The sequence below is a fragment of the Cervus canadensis genome, chromosome 1 (genome assembly GCF_019320065.1).
Source record: "Cervus canadensis isolate Bull #8, Minnesota chromosome 1, ASM1932006v1, whole genome shotgun sequence".
NCBI classification, from domain to species: domain Eukaryota; kingdom Metazoa; phylum Chordata; class Mammalia; order Artiodactyla; family Cervidae; genus Cervus; species Cervus canadensis.
The window spans coordinates 7,596,035-7,616,317 of record NC_057386.1 but is presented as its reverse complement, the minus strand read 5'-3'; the positions used below and the strand labels follow the sequence as shown (position 1 = coordinate 7,616,317).

General features: G+C 56.3%; 1 protein-coding gene across 1 annotated transcript in view; it reads left to right on the top strand.

The window, feature by feature from the left end:
* Window positions 1–18,320, top strand: part of QRICH2 (glutamine rich 2) — a 39,373-nt gene extending 21,053 nt beyond the window's left edge. Inside the window, exons 18-33 of the mRNA XM_043442779.1 lie at window positions 5–1,895; window positions 3,214–3,299; window positions 4,374–4,471; window positions 4,977–5,091; window positions 9,718–9,978; window positions 10,706–10,828; window positions 10,906–10,980; window positions 11,170–11,334; window positions 11,430–11,551; window positions 12,198–12,263; window positions 12,491–12,592; window positions 13,217–13,420; window positions 15,069–15,216; window positions 15,537–15,624; window positions 16,556–16,681; window positions 18,118–18,320. Coding sequence (XP_043298714.1) covers window positions 5–1,895; window positions 3,214–3,299; window positions 4,374–4,471; window positions 4,977–5,091; window positions 9,718–9,978; window positions 10,706–10,828; window positions 10,906–10,980; window positions 11,170–11,334; window positions 11,430–11,551; window positions 12,198–12,263; window positions 12,491–12,592; window positions 13,217–13,420; window positions 15,069–15,216; window positions 15,537–15,624; window positions 16,556–16,681; window positions 18,118–18,302 — 3,855 coding nt within the window. The 3' untranslated portion in view covers window positions 18,303–18,320. The remainder of the gene's footprint in view (window positions 1–4; window positions 1,896–3,213; window positions 3,300–4,373; window positions 4,472–4,976; window positions 5,092–9,717; window positions 9,979–10,705; window positions 10,829–10,905; window positions 10,981–11,169; window positions 11,335–11,429; window positions 11,552–12,197; window positions 12,264–12,490; window positions 12,593–13,216; window positions 13,421–15,068; window positions 15,217–15,536; window positions 15,625–16,555; window positions 16,682–18,117) is intronic.
* The last annotated feature ends 1,963 nt before the right edge of the window (window positions 18,321–20,283 follow it).

Below are 20,283 nucleotides of genomic sequence, written 5' to 3'. Positions count from 1 at the left end.
TCAGCCTGGTGTGGTGCAGCCCGGCGCGGGTCAGCCTGGTGTGGTGCAGCCCGGCGCGGGTCAGCCTGGTGTGGGGCAGCCCGGCGCGGGTCAGCCTGGTGTGGTCCAGCCCGGCGCGGGTCAGCCTGGTGTGGTGCAGCCCGGCGCGGGTCAGCCTGGTGTGGTGCAGCCCGGCGCGGGTCAGGCTGGAGTGGTCCAGCCCGGCGCGGGTCAGGCTGGTGTGGTCCAGCCCGGCGCGGGTCAGCCTGTTGTAATGCAGCCTAGAATGTATCCACGAGGTTTGGTGCAACCTGGGATGTATCCACGAGGTTTGGTGCAACCTGAAATGTATCCACGAGGTTTGGTCCAACCTGGTATAGGTCACCCTGGTTTCATGCAGCCTAGAACGTATCCACGAGGTTTGGTACAACCTGGAATGTATCAGCGAGGTTTAGTGCCACCTAGAATGTATCAGCGAGGTTTGGTGCAGCCTGGTGCGGGTCAGCCTGGTATGGTGCAACCTGATATAGGTCAGCCTGATTTGGTGCAGTCTGGTGCAGGCCAAGCTGGTGTGATCCAAGCTGGTGCAGGCCAAGCTGGTGTGATCGAACCTGGTGCAGGCCAGGCTGGTGTGATCCAGCCCGGTGCAGGCCAGGTTGGTGTGATCCAGCCCGGTGCAGGCCAGGTTGGTGTGATCCAGCCTGATGCAGGTCAGGTTGGTGTGATCCAGCCTGATGCAGGTCAGCCTGGTGTGGTGCAGCCTGGTGCAGGTCAAGCTGGTGTGATCCAAGCCGGTGTAGGCCAAGCTGGTGTGATCCAGCCCGGTGCAGGTCAGGCTGGTGTGATCCAGCCCGGTGCAGGCCAGGCTGGTGTGATCCAGCCCGGTGCAGGCCAGGCTGGTGTGATCCAGCCTGGTGCAGGCCAGGCTGGTGTGGTGCAGCCTGGTGCAGGCCAGCCTGGGTTGGTGCAACCTCAAGTGGATCAGTATGGTTTAGTACAGTCTGATAGAGGTCGACATGGCTTTTTCCAACCTAATATATCTATGCCTGGCTTGGTCCCACCTGGGGTATATCCTCCTGGTCTGGTCCAGACTGGTGCCTATCCACATGGCTTCGTGCAGCCTGGTGCTGATCAGCAGGGTTTGGTTCAGCCTGTAATAGATCCGCGTTGGGGGAGGCAGCCTGGCACAGGTCGAAGCATAATACCGCCAGGCACAGAGCTTCTCGGGTTTCCAACACACCGTGCCGATTCTCGAAGTTTGACATCACCACGCCCATACCAGCAAGGTGTGGCACCTCCTGGCAGGGATCAGTATGGTCGGGTGTCATCACTCCTAGCCAGTCAAGGTCTGACGCCATCAGGTATAGACCGAGAAGTTTTGTTACGAGAAATGTATCGACAAGGTTTGCTGCAGCGTGGCCCAGCACCATTAAGCACAGCTGTAGGATCTGCACCCCAGGATCAACAGCATTTGGAAACACCCGAACCAGAGCAGCGTGACCAGGCTGTTCCCAACTCTATCGCAGACTCCCAGGGCCTAATGTATGGTGGCCCAGGGTATCAAGGTGTAGATCAGCAAGTCCAGGTAGGTGTGGGTCCAAAAGAACTATATAACTTACGCCAACCCGGAGTTTCTGTTCAGACTTCCCCAAGCCAAGAGGCCCTCTTTCCCAGGAGCACACACTCCCTTGACTATCTGAACCGAGGCTCATCCGAAAGGAGTGATACTCAGAGTGAGAGACATGAATCACTGGATAAATTGACTCCTAGCTTCCCCATAGCAGTGGAAACATTTCGTATGATGGGAGAGATTATCGCCCTCTACACGGAGCTTAAGGAGAACATAAAGGACCTGGATGAGGAACAGGCTGGCCAAACGGACTTGGAGAAGATCCAGTATCTGCTGGCACTGATGGGTGGGTGCTGCATGCACAGAGGAGAGGCCACTGTCCTCCTCCTCAGCTGATTTCATCCTTTTCTCCTCCTGCGCCTCTGCCTGAGACCCCAAAAAGGGCATTTCCATTCTCAGCTATTCTGGGTTCTCCCATAGCCTTCAAGGGTCCAAGTTGTTGGTGTTTAGTTGCTAACTTATGTCTGACTCTTTGCAGTCCCACAGACTGTAGCCCACCAGGTTCCTCTGTCCATGGGGTTTCCCAGGCAAGAATACTGGAGTGGGGACTTCCCTGGTGGTCCAGTGGTTAAGAATCCACCTTCCAGTGCAGGGGGACACGGGTTTGATCCCTGGTCAGGGAACTAGATCCCACATGCTGCAGGGCAACTAAGCCTGCACACCAAAACTAGAGAGAAGCCCTTGAGCCACACGACAAAGACCCTGGGTGCTACAACTAAGACCTGATGCAGCCAAATAAATAAATATTGAAGGAAAGAAAGAAAAAGAATACTGGAGTGGGTTGCCGTTCCAGGGGCTTTTCCAGCCCCTCTTCCAGGGGCTTTTCTGACCGAGGGATCAAACACACATCTCCTGCTTAGCAGGTGGATTCCTTACCATTGAGCCACCTGGGAAGCCCTCAGGGTCCAAGGGATGAGATTAAACCAGTAGGAGTGAAGGGGCCTCAAGAGAGGAGGGAGGCAGTTTCCTGTGCCTCCGCTGGACTCCCTGGAAAGCAACCAGGAAGATGCTGAGCAAGAAGAAAACGACTGTGTTGGGTTGGACGGGGAGAGAGAATGTTGAAAATTTAAACTTAACCTTTGCACATTCACAGCTCTAGCCCCAGAGAATTAAGATTTGAGTGGCAATTTTGAGTTAAGCGGGTAATATCCTTTAGGAAATTAAGCATCAGGTAGACTTTTAAGGCTAAGGATTTTGTTGTCCTTGTTTAGTTGCTAAGATGTGTCCGACTCCTTTGTAATTGTTGTTTAGTTGCTAAGTGATGTCCAATTCTTATGTAATCCCATGGACTGTAGCCCACCAGGCTCCTCTGTCCATGGAATTCTCCAGACAAGAATACTAGAGTGAGTTGCCATTTCCTCCTCCAGGGGATCTTCCTGACCCAGGGATCGAACCCATGTCTCCTGGATTGTAGGTGGATTCTTTACCACTGAGCCACCAGAGGAGCCCTAAAAAGACACTCCTTTCTTCCCATCCCCTCTCCCACCCCCCACCCCCCAGGAAAAGCCAGATAAATGATCCATGTTGTTCTTCATTGTGAGGCTGGGATTGGGAGCCCCTTAGAAATCTCATTTTTCTGACTCTAAGATCTCTGTTCTCCATAGTCAAGAAGTCCATACCCCCTGACCTGCAGGAACAGCTGAAGACCTTAAAGGCCTTGACCAAAGAAATTCGACAAGAAAAAGCAAAAGTAAGTAAGGGAGGGTCCACCTGCGTTGCCTTCCAGTGCCGCCAATCCCACTTTCCATTTGCATTTTCATGGACTACACAGTCTTTTCACCTCCGTTACTGTCACGTGATCTTTACAGTCCCCTCCGGTGGGAAATACACCCCAGGTTTCAGCGTGTTTCTTTCCTAGATCTAAAACCTGTCATTCAAAGCTATTAGGATTCCACTGAGCCAGCAAGGTGGTTGTTTCCAGGAATACCGACTGTCCCTGGAGCAGCTTTGGAGTTTGTGGGACTGTCCGGGACCAGCAGTCACGGCGAGGGGCTGTTAGGTCTTCAGTCCTTCTCTCTGTCTCTTTTTAAAGTTTTTATTTTGATGGGGACGATATTTAAAGTCATTATTGAATTTGTTACAATATTGCTTCTGTTTTTTTATGTTTTGGTTTTCTGGCCCTGAGGCAAGTGGGAATCTTAGCTCCCCTGCCAGGGACTGAACCCACTTGCATCGGAAGGTGAAGTCTTAATCACTGGACCACCAGGGAAGTCCCCAGTCATTCTCTTAATGCCAGCTCTCTACATCCATGGGCTTCTCTGGTAGCTCAGGTGGTGAAGAATCCAGCTGTGATGCAGGAGACCCTGGTTCAATTCCTGGGTTGGGAAGATCCCCTGGGAGGGCATGGCAACCTACTCCAGTATTCTTGCTTTCATAGACAGAGGAGCCTGGCGGGCTACAGTCCATGGGGTCGCAAAGAGTCGGACACAACTGAGCGACTAAGCAACAGCACCTTCATCCACGGGATAGACGGACTGAATGTCAGGAAGGGACCTCAGACTTTGCTAGAGGATTGGATTAGGATTAGGGGGTGGGGTGACTTGCCTGGAGGTCCAGTGGTTAGGACTCTGTGCTTTCCCTGTCAGCAGCCTAGGTTTGATCCCTGGTTGGGAAACTAAGATCCCGCAAGCCTCATGGTATGGAAAAAAAAAAAAAAATAGAATGGATTAGGGAATGGGGGAGGAGCTTGCTGGGCCTGCAGAGGTACATTCAGAAAGCAGAGATCTCAAGCCTGCCTGACACTCCTCTTCCATTGGATTTGTAGATGGAGAAGATGAGCAAGATCCTGGAGGGTCATGGGGAGAAAGAAATAGGAAAGGAGGAGAAAGGTAGCCCGCTGAACCTGCAGCTGGGTATCCTCAGGTAAAATCCCCCAGCCGAGTGCAGCTTGTGTCCTGGCATCACGTGTTCTCAGCCAGGGAGGCGGTAGCAGCCTCTGGTCCCCTCATTCCTGAACTGACTGCTCTCTTTGACCCAGATCATGTCTGCTCCTCAGGTTCAGGTTGCCTGTGGGGGTTTCCCAGGTTCTTAAAACAGTTCAGCACCAGGGCTTGGAAGAGCACTCCTCTCCCTGGACCAAAAGCTCCCAAGATTCTGTCCACAGTTGGAGGCTTCAAAGCATCTGCTGGAGCCCCTCAGAGCAGCCTCTGTGCAGGGCCAGACCTCACCCCTTTGAAGCATCTCAGCCGGGCACACTGGGCACCCACCTCCATGGCAGGCAGGGCCTTGGACGCTTTAGCCAGAGCCCGGAGAGGGGATATGAAAGAGGGCCGGTCTGCCTCCTCCATCCCTGATGGCCGGGGCTCGGCCATGGCGGGCCCAGGCCCCTGGGCGGGTAGTGGGGCTGGACCATCTCTTGCGCACACAGAGTCACCATGGCCGACATCGAGAAGGAGCTGGGCGAGCTGAGGGAGAGGCAGGAGAAGGGCAAGGTCAGCATGGAACAGTCAGTCTCCGAAGCCTCCGTTTACCTGCAGGATCAGGTGAGGCCCTTCAGCCACAGGGACGAGCTGGCTCATTCTCAGAGCTGGCTGAGCGCGGTGGGATCTTAAACACTCATCCGATATACGTTTTGCAAGTATTTTCTCCCATTCTGGGGATTGTCTTTTCTTTTTTTTTTTATTTTTTTTAATTTTTTTTTTGGGGTGGGGATTGTCTTTTCACTCTCCTGGGAGTGTCTGCCTTTACATCGTGAGTGTTGGTCACCCCAGAATGTTCCCAGTGAGGACTGTCTGGACTCAGACCAGCTCTCTGAGTGCCCACAGAAGGATCAGATGGGCAAAGTCACGGGCCCAGGGGGTTCACGACAGGAACCCCTTTATGCTAGAGGCCCCATTTGGGACCCACTCCAAGTTTGCCAGGATGGTGGTGTGCACCATTTCACAACCCAGGACTGACTGTCTTGGATAGGATGGCAGTAGATGGTGTGTTTGAGAGTCACGTGTTATCCCAAGGCTCAGGCCTAAGCTTAGTTAGCCACCTCTGGGGCTCCCTGGGGCCACACCTGGAGGGCACCCACCCGCCGCTGGGCAGGCCCAGCTCCCGACTCTTCTGGTGGCAAGAATCATGCTGAGCTCAGGCCAGCAGGAGCCTGGTTGAAAATACATATGTGTTGAGTAAATTGGGAAGGGCAAACTTCCAGGCCAAGGGGCCAGTCTGGCCCAGGCCACTCCCTGTCTGTCCTTGTGTGTCTTTTTTGAAACAGATTGATTTATTTCTTTTTTGGCATGGCTGGGTCTTCTTGGCTGTGTGCGAGGGCTTTCTCTAGTTGCGTCGAGCAGGGGCTACTCTTGAATGCAGTGCGAGGGCTTCTCCCTACGGTGTCTTCTCTTGTCACAGAGCATGGGCTCAAGGTGCGCGGGCTTCGGTAGTCGGCTCTAGAACACCGGCTCAGTCCCGTGGAGCACCAGGTTAGCTGCTCCTCGGCATGTGGGCTCTTGCCGGACCAGGGATGGAACCAGTGTCCCTTGCTTTGCAAGGCAGACTCTCAACCACTGGACCGCCAGGGAGGCCCTCAGCGTCTTTTGTATCTGTCTTTGCCTCCGCGTCCCTTTCTTTATCCATCTTTCTCAAACACCGCCGTATCTCTCTTCCCTTCTCTATTCCGTCGGCTTTTTTTTTTTTTCTAATCTTTTTCATTTATTTTATAATTGGAGGATAATTGCTTTACAATGTGGTGTTGACTTCTGCTGTGCAACAACACAAATCAGTCATAATTATGTATATATATATATCCCCTCCCTCTTGAGCCTTGCTCCCCGCTCCCATTCCACACCTCTGGGTCATCCAGGAACGCTAGGCTGGGTTCCCTGTGTCAGTCAGCTTTCTTATCTCTCACACATGGTCCAAAAGGGCTGCCCCAGGCCTTGCAATGTCACCTGCTTCCAAGAAGGGGGGCCCTAGGTTGGCTCAGCCCCTCCCCCCGAGGCAGGCAACACGTCACAGATCTTTGGCCCGTCTGGTGTCTACCCAGGACCAGTCCTTTATGGGGACAAACTGGGACCCTGGGATCCAGAAGAGAGCAGGAGGGCCAGTGGAAGGAGTCTGTTCCCACCCAGGCCGTGAGAGACCCCTGCAGTGGTGGCACTGGTCACATTCTCTCTCTCTTTTATAATTGAAGTATAGTTGATCTACAATATTACATCAGTTTCAAATGCACAGCATAGTGATTCAGTATTTTTACAAATTATACTCCACTGAGGGCTTCCCAGGTGGCTCAGTGGTAAAGAATCTGCCTGCCAAGCTGGAGACACGGGTTCGATCCCTGGGACAGGAAGATCTCCTGGATAAGGAAATGGCAATCCTAAATGACTAAACAGCAACATACTCCATTGAAAGTTATTATAAAAGAATGGCTCTCTTTCCCTGTGCTATACAATATAGCTTTGCTGCTTATTTATACATAGTAGTCTGTACCTTTTAATTCCCTCCCCCATCTTGTCCCTCCCCGGGCTCTCCCCAAGCTGTAACCACTAGTTTCTTCTCTAGATCGGTGATTCTGCTTCTGTTTCGTTACATTCACTAGTTTGTTTTATTTTTTAGATTCTACATATAGGTGACAACATACAGCATTTGTCTTTCTGACTAATTTCACTGAGGATAATACTCTAGGTCCATCCATGAAAGTGAAGTGAAAGTGTTAGTTGCTCACTCGTGTCTGACTCTCTGCAACCCCATGGACTCTAGGCCTGCAGGCTCCTCTGTCCATGGAATTCTCCAAACAAGAATACTGGAGTGGTTAGCCATTCTTTTCTCTAGAGGTCCATCCATGTTGTTTGGCAAATGGCAAAATTTCAGTTTTTGTGACTGAGTAGTATTCCACTTTAATATATAAAGCACATCTTCTTAATCTATTGATAGAAACTTAGGTTGCTCCCATATCTTGGCTATTGTAACTAGTGCTGCTCTGGACATTGTGGTGCATGTATCTTTTTGAATTTGTGTTTTCATTTTCTTCAGATACATAACCAGGAGTGGAATTGCTGGATTCTATGCTATTTCTATTTTTAGTGTCTTTAGAAATCTCTGTATTGTTTTCCATGGTGACTGCACCAATTGACGTTCCCAGTAGACTTTTTGATGCTAGCCATCCTGAGAGGTGTGCAGTGATATCTTGTTGTGGTTTTTTTTTTGACTTGCATTTCTCAAATAAGTAGCAATGTTGAGCATCTTTTCATGTCCCTGCTGGCCATCTGTATATCTTCTTTGGAAAAAATGTCTATTTAGGTCTTCTCAGTTCAGTCACTCAGTCATGTCCGACTCTTTGCAACCCCATGGACTGCAGCACACCAGGCTTCCCTATCCATCACCAACTCCTGGAGCTTGCTCAAACTCATGTCCATTGATGCCACCCAACCATCTCATCCTCTGTCATCCCCTTCTCCTCCTGCCTTCAATCTTTCCCAGCATCAGGGTCTTTTCCAATGAGTCAGCGCTTCACATCAAGTGGCCAAAGTATTGGAGTTTCAGCTTCAGCATCAGTCCCTCCAATGAACACCCAGAACTGATCTCCTTTAGGATGGACTGGTTGGATCTCCTTGCAGTCCAAGGGACTCTCAAGAGTCTTCTCCAACACCACAGTTCAAAAGCATCAATTCTTCAGTGCTCAGCTTTCTTTATAGTCCAACTCTCACATCCATGCATGACTACTGGAAAAACCATAGCTTTGACTAGATGGACCTTTGTTGGTAAAGTAATGTCTCTGCTTTTTAATGTGCTGTCTAGGTTGGTCATAGCTTTTCTTCCAAGGAGCAAGTGTCTTTTCATTTCATGGTTGCACTCATCACCTGCAGTGATTTTGGAGCCCAAGAAAATAAAGTCTGTCACTGTTTCCATTGTTTCCCCATCTATTTGCCATGAAGTGATGGGACCAGATGCCATGATCTTAGTTTTTTGAGTGTTGAGCTTTAAGCCAGCTTTTTCACTCTCCTCTTTCAATTTCATCAAGAGGTCCTTTAGTTCTTCACTTTCTGTCATAAGGGTAGGATCCATCCATTTTAAAATCGGGTTGTTTTTGAATGTTGAGTTGTATGAGCTGTTTATATATTTTGGATATTAACCCCTTATCAGTCAGATCATTTGGAAATATTTTCTTCCATTCCATAGGTTATCTTTTTGTTGGTGATTTCCTTTGCCATGCAAAAGCTTTTCAGTTTAATTAGGCCTCATTTGTTTATTTTTGCTTTTATTTCCTTTGACTTAGGGGGCAGATAGAAAAATATTGCTACAATTTCTTTTATTTTTTATAATTTATTTATTTATTTTTGGTTGCGCTGGGTCTTCGTTGCTGCTCACGGGCTTTCTCTAATTGCGGTGAGCAGAGGCTATGCTTCTTTGCAGGGCATAGGCTCTAGGCACATGGGCTTCAGAGTTGCCGCCCATGGGCTCAGAAGTTGTGGCAGGCGGGGTAGTTGCTCTACGGCATCTGGGATCTTCCTGGACTAGGGATCGAACCTATGTCCCTTGCACTGGCAGGCAGATTCTTCCAACAGACCACCAGGGAAGTCCTATTGCTACAATGTATGTCAAAAAAATGTCCTGCCTGTTTTCTTCTAGGAGTTTTACGGTCTTGGTTTTACATGTAGGTCTTTAATCCATTTTGAGTTGACTTTTTTTGTAGGTGGCATTAGAAAATCATGTTCTCGTATTGTTATTTACATACTAAATGGGGAGAGAGCATGTGTGAGTCCACCGCTCCTCTGCCCAGGGCCCGAAGCGGGGCCTGTGTGTCGCCAGGGTCCTCAGAGTGTTTGTGGGCTGACTGACGGACATCAGCACTCTGGGATTTAGCTAGAGGAGATACGTTGGACATCAGCACTCTGGGATTTAGCTACAGGAGATACGTTCTCACATTGCAGCAATGGACTGGCTGGAGAAAGGTCCAGAAGCCTCCTTCCTGCAAGGGCTTAATCAGCACCTGCCCTCCCCTCCCTGGGACCACTGTTCAGTTTAATGGACAGACACTGAGCACTTCCCATGAGCTGCATACCCTGCAAGGCACCGAGGCTCCAGCAACTGCCTGGATCACAGCAGGTCAGGGCAGAAAGGCTGGTGGTGACCGTGTGGTGACTCGCTCACTGCCCTGCACCCGCCCTCTCTCCCACACCCAGTTAGACAAGCTCAGGACGATCATTGAGAACATGCTGGCCTCGTCCTCCACGCTGCTGTCCATGAGCTTGAACATGACCCCGCACAAGACCCTGACCACCCTGGCCCCCAGCCAGATCGACCCCGCGGCCACCTGCCCGGCCTGCAGCCTGGACCTGAGCCACCAGGTCAGCATGCTGGTGCAGCGCTACGAGCAGCTCCAGAACATGGTCAACAACCTGGCTGCCTCCCGGCCCTCCAGGAAGGCCAAACTGCAGAGCCAGGTGATGGGCCTGCCTCCCTCCTGTGTGGCTGCAAACAACCCGCCTGCCAGAAGCTGCCTGGGGAGTCCCCGGGGGAGGGATGTTGGGTCACTTCTGCATGATGGAGCCCTTTAGCAACTGCCCGAAAGTGCCTGGTCTTTCTGTAGGGTCACAGCAAGGGCAGCCATCAAGCTGGCCCTGGGCACAGGGGACTGAGGGGCAGAGCTGGGTCCACAGGTGGGGATGGGGACAGCATAGCTGGTGGACGGGTGGAGCAGAGCCATTCTCGTGCCTCGGGGACGCTGACACAGCTTTAGGGTTTGTTGCCCCCCAACCCCCGCTCCTTCACACTGGTCTTCTGGTCCGTTTCTCTCTTCCCCTGTAAAGGGCAGGCCTGCCGGGGGTGGGGAGGGCAGGGAGGACAAGTCCCTGAGGCCTGTCTCTTGGACTCCAGAATTCACACTTAGCTCAGGGCAGGAGGGGAGACTTGTAGACCACACCCCAACTCTCAGGGGCCCCAGGGCAGCTCACCACCTCTACCGATCACCTGCGCTAGTGGACCGGGTCCCTGGAGGCTAGTCCATGGGGAGGTGGTGGGTTATGATGGCAATCCAGGAGACCTAGAGTGGGGCCTGATATCAGCCTGTCTGCTGGGTGATGTTCTAAGGGCTCCCCTGTTTGGGGGTGGCAGTACCCCAAGTGGGGGTGGGGGAGGCCGCCCCAGGGAGCCTGCCTTTGTCTTGCGCAGGATGAAGAGCTGCTGGGCCACGTCCAGAGCGCCATCCTGCAGGTGCAGGGCGACTGCGAGAAACTCAACATCACTACCAGCAACCTCATCGAAGACCACCGGCAGAAGCAGAAGGACATTGACGTGAGGGCCGGCGGGGGGCGGGGCTGGGGCGCGACCTGGTTCCCTGCTCCTTATTCTCTGCTCCCTCGGCCTCCCAGGTGTTGTACCAGGGTCTGGAGAAGCTGGAGAGGGAGAAGGCCAACAGGGAACACCTGGAGATGGAAATTGACGTGGTAAGGCCAGGCCTGAATAAAAGCCACCCAGAGAGGTCCCATTGCTCCCACTCTTGAAAAGGCAGAAAGAGGAGAGGAGCCCAAGGTGGGATGTGGACTCAGCATCACAGTTGAGCTAGTGGAGCGGGGCCCCGCCGTGACTCTCTCCCATCTTGGTGGGGGCGCATCTTGTCCCCCGTCTCTGGGCAGAAAGCCGACAAGAGTGCCCTGGCAGCCAAAGTGAGCCGCGTCCAGTTTGACGCCACCACGGAGCAGCTGAACCACATGATGCAGGAGCTGGTGGCCAAGATGACGGGGCAGGAGCAGGACTGGCAGAAGATGCTGGACAAGCTCCTGGTGGAGATGGACAACAAGGTGACCGGGGCAGCGCCACCTCCGCCGGGCACTGCAGACCCCCACCTGCTTTCTCAGAGCTCACCTGGTGCCCGCCCCCCGCTCCCTCCCCCAAGCTGGACCGCCTGGAGCTGGACCCGGTGAAGCAGTCGCTGGAGGATCGGTGGAAATCCTTGCGACAGCAGCTCAAAGAGCGCTCTCCACTCTACCAGGCGGACGAGGCAGCTGCCATGCGGAGGTGAGGCCCGGCAGGGGCGAGGGTGGGCCGGCTGGAGGGTCCCCACATGTGTTTGGAGGGACTGGCGGATCCTGTCTGGGACTGTCCAGCAGTAGGAAGGGACAGAACTTGAAAAGCTTTTGTAGCTCAGGCTGATTCATATTATAGCAGAGAGAGGGAGGGGAGGGAGGCGTAAGGCTCTCTGGGCACAGGTGGGAGGGGGTCCACAGCCCCCACAGCTCAGCACCCAGGGTGACAGGCCCCAGGCCACCAGAGGCAGAACCTGGGGGTATGGGGGGGTGAGTCCTCCTGGCCCGGGGTGGGATCGGGGGTGCCTGGCTCATGGCAGCTTGAGTCCCAGCATTCCCATTCCTGGCCACCAGAGGGCACCCAAAGCTTACGCAGGGCACCCACCTCTGGGGGCCCTTGAGAGCCCTGCCGGCTTTGGGTTAGGGGATGTGCTAGATGTGTGTCCAGAAGTGGGCATCTCTAGTAGCTGATGCGTGCAGGGAGCGGGGCCCAGACCTGCCTCCGGTGGCCTGAGGCCCCGTCCCCCTGGGCACTGAGCATCCAGCCTAACAGCCAAACCCTCTTGAGTTCTCCGTCCCTCCCGTTGGGATCCTCTGGGCAGGGTCCTCACCCTCTGCGTGTGTCCCATCCCTCACAGGCAGCTCTTGGCACACTTCCACTGCCTCTCATGTGACCGTCCCCTGGAGACACCTGTGACTGGACAGTGAGTGCCCCCAGTGGGTGGCTGTGACGGGGGGTGCCGTCTGTACTCCCTGCCTGCCTCCAGCTCTCCTCTCTCGGGTCCGCTCTATGCCCTGGGCTGCTCTTACCCCGCGGCCTTCAATCCCCGGGGTGGGAAGGCTCCTCGGGCAGGTGGAGCGTGAGGAGTGGGTGATGGGTTTGGATGCTGGGGTTTCTCACTCCGACCCTCCCTTCCCTGTGCCTGCCCAGAGTCATCCCCGTGACTCCCGTGGGCCCCTGCCTGCCCGGGCACCGCTCCGTCCGCCCCTACACGGTCTTTGAACTGGAGCAGGTTCGGCAGCAGAGCCGCAAGTACGGGCAGTGCCGCGGGGTCCTGTGAGGGCTTTGCAGGGGGTCTGGAGGGCGAGAGTGGGGGCTGGGGTGGGGTGATGCTAGGGCGCTTTTTGAAGCGCCCAGCTCTTCCTGGGGCAGAAGCATCGGCTCCCAGGTGCAGACCTAGTAACCACCTGCCTTTGCACCCCTGCTGGGCGTCCTGGTGGGACGTTGCCTCTGAGACTCCTCCCCACCCCCTGCCTTTTCCCTGCTCACACTGGGCCTGGGAGGAAGGCAGGGGGCAGCTCCACGAGTGTGAGATGAGTGGTGGGGGGTGTGTTTCATGCCCTCCGGGGCTCCTGCCCTCCTCCCCACAGCCTTGCCACCTCCTGAGGCCGGGGGTTCAGTGGAACAGCTGGTTTTCAAAGCTGCCCTTGGAGCCCACGGGGGCCAGGGGTGCGGGGCCAGGGCAAGGGGGCCTGATGGATTGGGCTGCTCTCCCCTCTGGCTCTCCCGCACGCTCTCGGCTCAGGAAACCCTCCCCGGCAAGCCCGGCCCTGGTCCCTGGGGTTTGGTGGAGGGGGCTCGCACCCCACAGGGCCCTGCTTCCTGGGGATGGTGCCGGTGCACGGCTCACCCCTCCGCTGGGCCCGCACCCCACAGCCTGAAGCTGGGCAGCAGCGGCTTCCCGCGGGGGGACCTGGGGCCGGTGGAGCGGAGCGTGGGGCGCCTGCGTACCATGCACTCCAAGATGCTCCTGGACATCGAGAAGGTGCAGATCCACTTCGGGGGCTCCGTCAAGGCCAGCAGCCAGATGATCCACGAGCTGCTGCAGGCCCAGTGCCTCAGCTCCCCCTGCTATAGACGGTGGGCTGCCGGCCGGACCTGAGAGCCTGGCAGAGTGTGTGTGTGTGTGTGTGTAGTGCCGGACCTGAGAGCCTGGCAGAGTGTGTGTGTGTGTGTGTGTGTGGTGTGTGTGTGTGTGTAGTGCAGGCCTGAGAGCCTGGCGAGTGTGGGTGGTGTGTTGTGTGTGTGTGGTGGTGTGGAGTGCGGCTGGCAGAGTGTGTGGTGGTGTGTGTGTGTGAGTGCCGGACTGAAGCCTGGCAGATGTGTGTGTGTGTGTGTGTGTGGTGTTGTGGTGTGTGTGGGGAGTGCCGACCTGAGAGCCTGCAGAGTGTGTGCTGTGTGTGTGTGTGTGTGTGTGTGTGTGTGTGTGTGGATGCCGGAACCTGAGAGCCTGGCAGAGTGTTTGTGTGTGTGTGTGTGGAGTGCTGGCTGAGACTGGCAGAGTGTGTGTGTGTGTGTGTGTGTGTGTGTGTGTGTGGAGTGCGCCTGGCAGAGTGTGTGTGTGTGTGGTGCTGTGTGTGTGGAGTGCCGGACCTGAGAGCCTGCAGGTGTGTGTGTGTGTGTGTGTGTGTGTGTGTGTGTGTGGAGTGCCGACTGAGACCTGGCAGAAGGTGTGAGTGTGTGTGTGTGTGTGTGTGTGTGTGAGTGCGGCCTGGCAGAGGTGTGTGTGTGGTGTGGTGTGTGTGTTGTGGAGTGCCGAACCTGAGAAGCCTGGCAGAGTGGTTGTGTGTGTGTGTGTGTGTGTGTGTGTGTGTGTGTGTGTGGAGTGCCGGACCTGAGAGCCTGGCAGAGTGTGAGTGTGTGTGTGTGTGTGTGTGTGTGTGTGGAGTGCGGCCTGGCAGAGTGTGTGTGTGTGTGTGGAGTGCCGGACCTGAGAGCCTGGCAGAGTGTGAGTGTGTGTGTGTGTGTGTGTGTGGAGTGCAGCCTGGCAGAGTGTGTGTGTGCCGGGCCTGAGAGCCTGGCAGAGTGTGTGTGTGTGTGTGTGTGTGTGTGTGTGGAGTGCGGCCTGGCAGAGTGTGTGTGTGTGTGTGTATGTGTGTGTGGAGTGCGGCCTCCATGTAGGAGACAGTATGTGATTGTGTATGTCTGTGAGAATGTAAACATGCGTATAAGTGTGTATGAAAATGTAGGCGTGATTATATTGTGTGAACGTTTATGTGTGTGTTTTTGAAAGAATGCAAGAGAATGTGTATGTGTGAATGTGTGTGAACATATGTACGAATGTGTTTGAGAATCTATGTGAACACATGTATGTGAACGTGTACGTGTGAGTGTGAATGCGTGTGAACAAGTGTGAGAGAGCATTGTTAAATGTATACTATAGGAGCAGATGAATGTGTGTGTATGTGTGACTGTGCGTATGAATGTGGGAACGCGTATGTGTGCGTTCTGAGTGTCTGAGAGTGTGTATGTCTGCAAACGTATGTGTGAACGTGTGTGAGGATCTGTGAATACACGTGTGTGAATGTGTGTATGTGAGAGAGGGAGTGTGTGTGTGTATGTGTGTCCCTCAGGAGGCCACCCTGCTCGCTCACCCCCCGCCCTGTCCTAGCTCAAGCTGTGGCCCCGGGAGCCCCCTGTCGGCACCACCCCACCTGCAGCCCCCCACCCCCACCGAGGCGTGTCCCGGGACACACCCGCTCCCTGTGACTCGCCGTCTCCACCGCAGGCTGCCAGACATGGCTGATTACAGCTACTCCTCGGCGCCCCGGCCCTGCGGGGGCAGCCACACCCTCACCTACCCCTACCGGCGCATCCGCCTGCAGCACCTTTCCCAGGGCATGTACCCCACCGAGGAGATCCAGATCGCCATGAAGGTGGGGACATTCCTGGCAGCCTCCAGGGAGGGCCCCCCAGGGGCCCCCAGACTCCCAGGTCCCTCCGGAAAAGCCGCCAGCAGTCCCCTGCCCGGCCCTCGGCCTCGGGGGCAGTTTCTTAATCAGACCCAGTCAAAGCCTCGGGTTCTTTTCCTTTCCTGGGAAGAAGACAGCCATCCCGGCCACCCGGCCACCTGGCCCTGTCCCCTTCACCCTGTCCCTCGGCCCCTTTGAGGGCTCTGAGCACCGTTTGGCTCAGAGAGAGGGCAGGAAGGAAGCTCAGGCAGCAGGTGGCCATGGGTACCCACCTGTCTCCACAGCACGACGAGGTGGACATCTTGGGCCTGGACGGACATATTTACAAGGGCCGGATGGAAACACGGCTGCCAGACCTCCTGAACAAAGACAGTGAGTGTCCAGATGACCCAGACGCCCTCAGGCTCCTTGCTTGGGTCCTGCAGGACCTGTCCAGCTCCTGGAGGCCCCAGCACTTCTTGGGGCCACCAGACCCCGACTGCCTTCCTCCTCCACCTCCCTGACTCCAAACGCCCCCAGGTCAGTGTTTGCAGAAGGGGGACAACTATCTAGTCTTAGCCAATTAGCAGGAATGTCGTAGCCGCATCTTTTCTGGCCAGCCTTCATCCGCAGGCTGTCACCCCAGTTTTCCCACCTAAGCCTCTGTTAGTATCACCAATTCTTCAAAACTCTTCCTGAGCCCTCTACCCCTTGTGAATCTCTCGTGTTCTGGAATGTCCCCTTCCAGTTGGCCATCCTGGATGTGCTTTATCACTCCTCTCTGGGTCTGACAGGCGTGTATGCATCTTTCAAGTCACTTCCCCTCCCAAACTGTAGACCCAGGGTCAGAACTCACCCAGCACCTGGCACGGGGCTGCTGTCTGTGGGTAGATATCAGAGTGAGTGGATAGACAGATGGCCAGACAGACGTACAGGGGGATGAAGTGCTTGCTGTTGCTCAGTCGCTAAGTTATGTCTGACTCTTTGCGACCCCAGGGAGTGCAGCATGCCAGGCTCCCCTGTCCTCCACTATCTCATGGAGCTGGCTCAGATTCATGTCCACTGAGTTGGTGATGCTATACAACCATCTCATCCTCTGCCACCTTCTTCTCCTTTTGCCTTCAATCCTTCCCAGCATCAGGGTCTTTTCCAATGAATGAAGTGCTTGCTTATAAAGGGCATTTCCACGAATTCAGACTGAGAAGGGCGCCCGCTGAGGCAGGCAGAGACCAGCAGCCCGCCGCCCTCTCCCCATCCCCACGGCCCCCTCAGAGCTCCCAGCCGGGGTCTCAGAGCTGACCCTCCCCACTCCGTCTCCCATCAGATGCGGGGATGAAGAACAAGACCAAGCAGCCCCGGCCCCATGGGCATCGGCAGCAGTCCCTCAGCGACGGCGGCCAGCTGCCCTCGCGGCCTCAGAGTGCCCAGACGCTGGCTGCCAACGACTCAGGTAGCTCCTCCCTGGACGGAGGGTCCTTCTGGGTGGCACTGCCCGCCGACCCTCCTCCTTGCCCCGCCAGGCCCCTCTGCTGCCCGTGGCTGGTATATACCCTTATTCCCCTGGAGAGAAGAGGGGCCCGGGAGCCAAGGGCTAGGATGCAAGGGAGGAGAGAGAAAACCCTTCCCTCCCAGGCGCCTACTTTGTGCCAGGTCTGTGGGCAGATACTGTCACTGCCTCCATATCACAGAAGAGGAAACAGGTGCGGGCTTGTGGCCCGAGCTCTGCCTCCAGGCCCACGTCCTTCCCCGCTGCTCACATGTACCGACTCTCCTGGGCCTGGGAGATCCCCAGAGGGGCCAAATCTGGCCTGAAAGCCAGAGGGCTAAGCCTTCCCCCAGGGTTTGGCTATCCATGGAGGCCAGAGAGGGATGCTGGCCTGGAGCCGGGGGGCTAGACCACTTCCAGGTGACTCTGAGCACGTCTCCCCCTCCTCCTGGCCAGTTTCCTCATCTGTCAATAAAAGGGTGCTGGATTCTGGCTGCTAAGTTAGGAGCTGCACCCCCGCCCCCCGCCCAGCAGAGTCTAAGAAAGCTGCTGAGTTTCTTCTCATGAAACCTTATGTACCCACAATGCTTTGCAGCTACTTGCTGGAGGCCCAGGGAGCCCCACCGCACCCCCGCCCAGGTCTAGAGCCCCAGCCCAAGGTCCTCTGCACCAAGCCTTCCAGTTCCAGCCCCCAGTGCCTGCAGGAGGCAGAAACCAGTGCAGTGGTGGGATGTGCAGCCTCGCCTCTGCCAAGGGTTCCTCACTGCTGAAGAGCTTTACACGTGTGAATCAATAATTTTAATCCTCACGTGTTAAAAGATAGGGACCACTGCTGGTCCCACCTACAGCTGACAAAGCCAAGGCACAGAGACGTTAAAGTACATGCCCAAGGTCACACAGCTAGAAAGCCGCAGAGCCGGAGCTCAAAGCCAAGCCGTCTGGCCCTGGAGCCAGCACTGGTGACGAAGGCAAATAGCCTGGGGTGGAGGATTCAGCACGGGACAGACAGCTTCGGCCTGTGGCTCTGGCTCCCAGGACTGTTCTTGGGGGAACTTAGCTTCCTTCTCCCTGACACACCAGTGTCCACTCCAAAGGCACATTACAGAAGCCGGGGCGGGGGGATGTCTTAAAGAGAAATTCCTTCCCTGATTTAAGTCAGTGTGGCCCTAACAGTCCCTGTATTAATAGAGGGAATGTTAACAAAGAGGCAGGCTCTTGGCCCCTGACTTATTTTTAACTCGGAGCATAAAGGAGTGTGGCTTAGGGGCTCGTAGGAGAGTGTGACCCTCCAGCATGATGTCCTGGCTCAGGCTGGTTAGTGGGGCTTTGGGCAAGCCAGGGTGGGCCCCGGTGGGCGTGGGAGTCAGCCTGAGCCATCTGGGGCCCCTCCTGTCCCGCAGCTCCTTCCCGTCATCGCAAAGACAGACCTGTCTCCACCGAGGGCCGCCTCTCCCAGCCGAACCCAGCCCACCTGCCCGGCGAGACGGCGAACCTGCCAGGGGGGCTGGACGTGCACAGGGATATGCCCCCTGGGGACGGGCTCGAGGAGCCCACCCGGGGGCCACGGTCCACCTCCGCTCACTGACCAGGGCTATAAATAAACACTCAGGAGAAAGCTCTTGGCCACGAGGCTCCTCGGTCCCGGTTCAGGTGGGACAGCGGACTTCTTGCAGCCTGACGGACGCGGCTCCCCCAGACAGGGCCAGCTGTTCTCTCTGAGGGCACCAGGGCTTCAAGAGGGCTGAGTATGGCACCCAGGGCGAGGAGGCGGCAGCACAGGCCCGACTCCAGGCCCTGGGGACTCGCAGGCCTGCAGGGGGCCCCTCTCCTGACCGTGGCTGGACCCGGTGCTAAGGCCTTCTCTGGCACAGGCACCGCCTTCCCTCTGGGTAAGTGCCCAGGGCATTCTGGAGGGTTTAGATGCTTCATGTCCATGCTCAGGCTGTACCCTGGGGCGAAGGTTTAAGGGCGGCAGGCTCCTGGCAAGGTTCCTGGTTGCCATCGCCTCCGGCTTGCAAAACGAGGGGCTTACCCAGGCGGTGCTAGTGGTAAAGAATCTGCCTGCCAATGCAGGCGATGCGAGAGATGCGGGTTTGATCCCCGAGTTTGGAAGGTCCCCTGGAGAAGGAAATGGCACCCCACTCCAGTATTCTTGCCTGGAGAATCCCATGGACCGAGGAGCCTAGCGGGCTACGGTCCGTGGGGTCACCCTTGAATGGCTGCCACAGACGCAAGAGGGGCTGCTGGGGCCAGGCCGTGTCCCTGCTCCCCTCACTCCCCAGGGAGATAGAGAACCGTGTCTGATGGCCCTCATCCTGCTCCAGGTCACCCTGAACAGAGGAGGGGGCTCACTGCTGTCCACCCAAGTCAACTGTAAGGGACAAGCCCTTGTCCCCAGAGTCCCAGGACAAGGTAATAATAGTTGCCTCCCACCCAGATAGTCATGGAAGCAGTTCTCTGCCTTCAGATCTATTCTCATCAGCCCCCTCCTCAAAGGTGGGTTTCCCTCCCCCACCCCCAGGCCCCTCCGTCAGTGAGAGGCCTGCTTTAGGCGTGTGAGGGGAGGGGTGACATAGAGAAAGGGCGTCGCAGGAAATAGCCCAGAAAAGGGTTTCTCCCTTGTCCCCCTGTGGGCACCGGAGGGTGGGGCTCGCTGGGGGTGTCATGGGTGGAGCAGGCACTCCCTGTGGGAAGGGGCACCCCCCCCATCTGCTGAGATCTGATTCATCATAGAAGCCCGGAGCCCCAGCAGGCACCCGGCACCCTTTGCTCTGCGAGCGGGAGGCAGGCCCGGCCCAGGCCCTCCTCTGCTGTGTCCTGGCCTGGAATCCAAACTCACCAGCTTGGCGGGGAGGAGGGAGGAGCAGCCAGCCCCCCCGACCCCCGACGCCCCTGAAAGGACGAGGAGGCCCCCCACTCCGCCTCCCCGCACCTGGGCCGCCTGCCCGCCCTCAGCCAGCACTGGCCGCCCACATGCCCACGAGGGGCTTCCCCTTCCAGCCTGGGAAAGCACAGGTGGGCAGAGTGAAGGGTGCAGGTGGGAGGAGTCCCACGGATCCCCGACCAGGAAACAAAACTGAAAGGATAAACCCAGCCTCGAGCACACGGTCACGTGCAGGGCGGGCGGCCGAGGGCAGCTGTGTCCCCGGTCCCGCTCCACACCCACGGGGGGCTGCCCCGCAGCAACCCCGTGAAGACACGAGGGCCAGGAGTAGGGTGGGCCAGCCAGCCCGGCGGGGCGCTTCCCAGGTGTCCCTGCACTTTGGGTCTGAACGTCCAGACCTGCAGGCCTGATTGACAGCAAGGCCCAGGCTGCCGAGAGGGAGGGAACGCGCCCGCTCACATGTGCTGGAGGGGTGTGGAGGTTGGGGGGGAGGGGAGGGGCTCAAGCAGGAACCCCAAGCCTGAGGCCTGCCTCCCAACTCCTGCATTCAGGCAGACGGGCTCCGCACCCACCTGGCCACCTGCGTGGGAGAGCCTGAGGAAGGGCCCCACCAGGCCAGCAACTGCCATCACCGCTTCATCCTAGCGCCAGGAGGCCAAGAGGAAGGCGGGAAGGGAAAGCA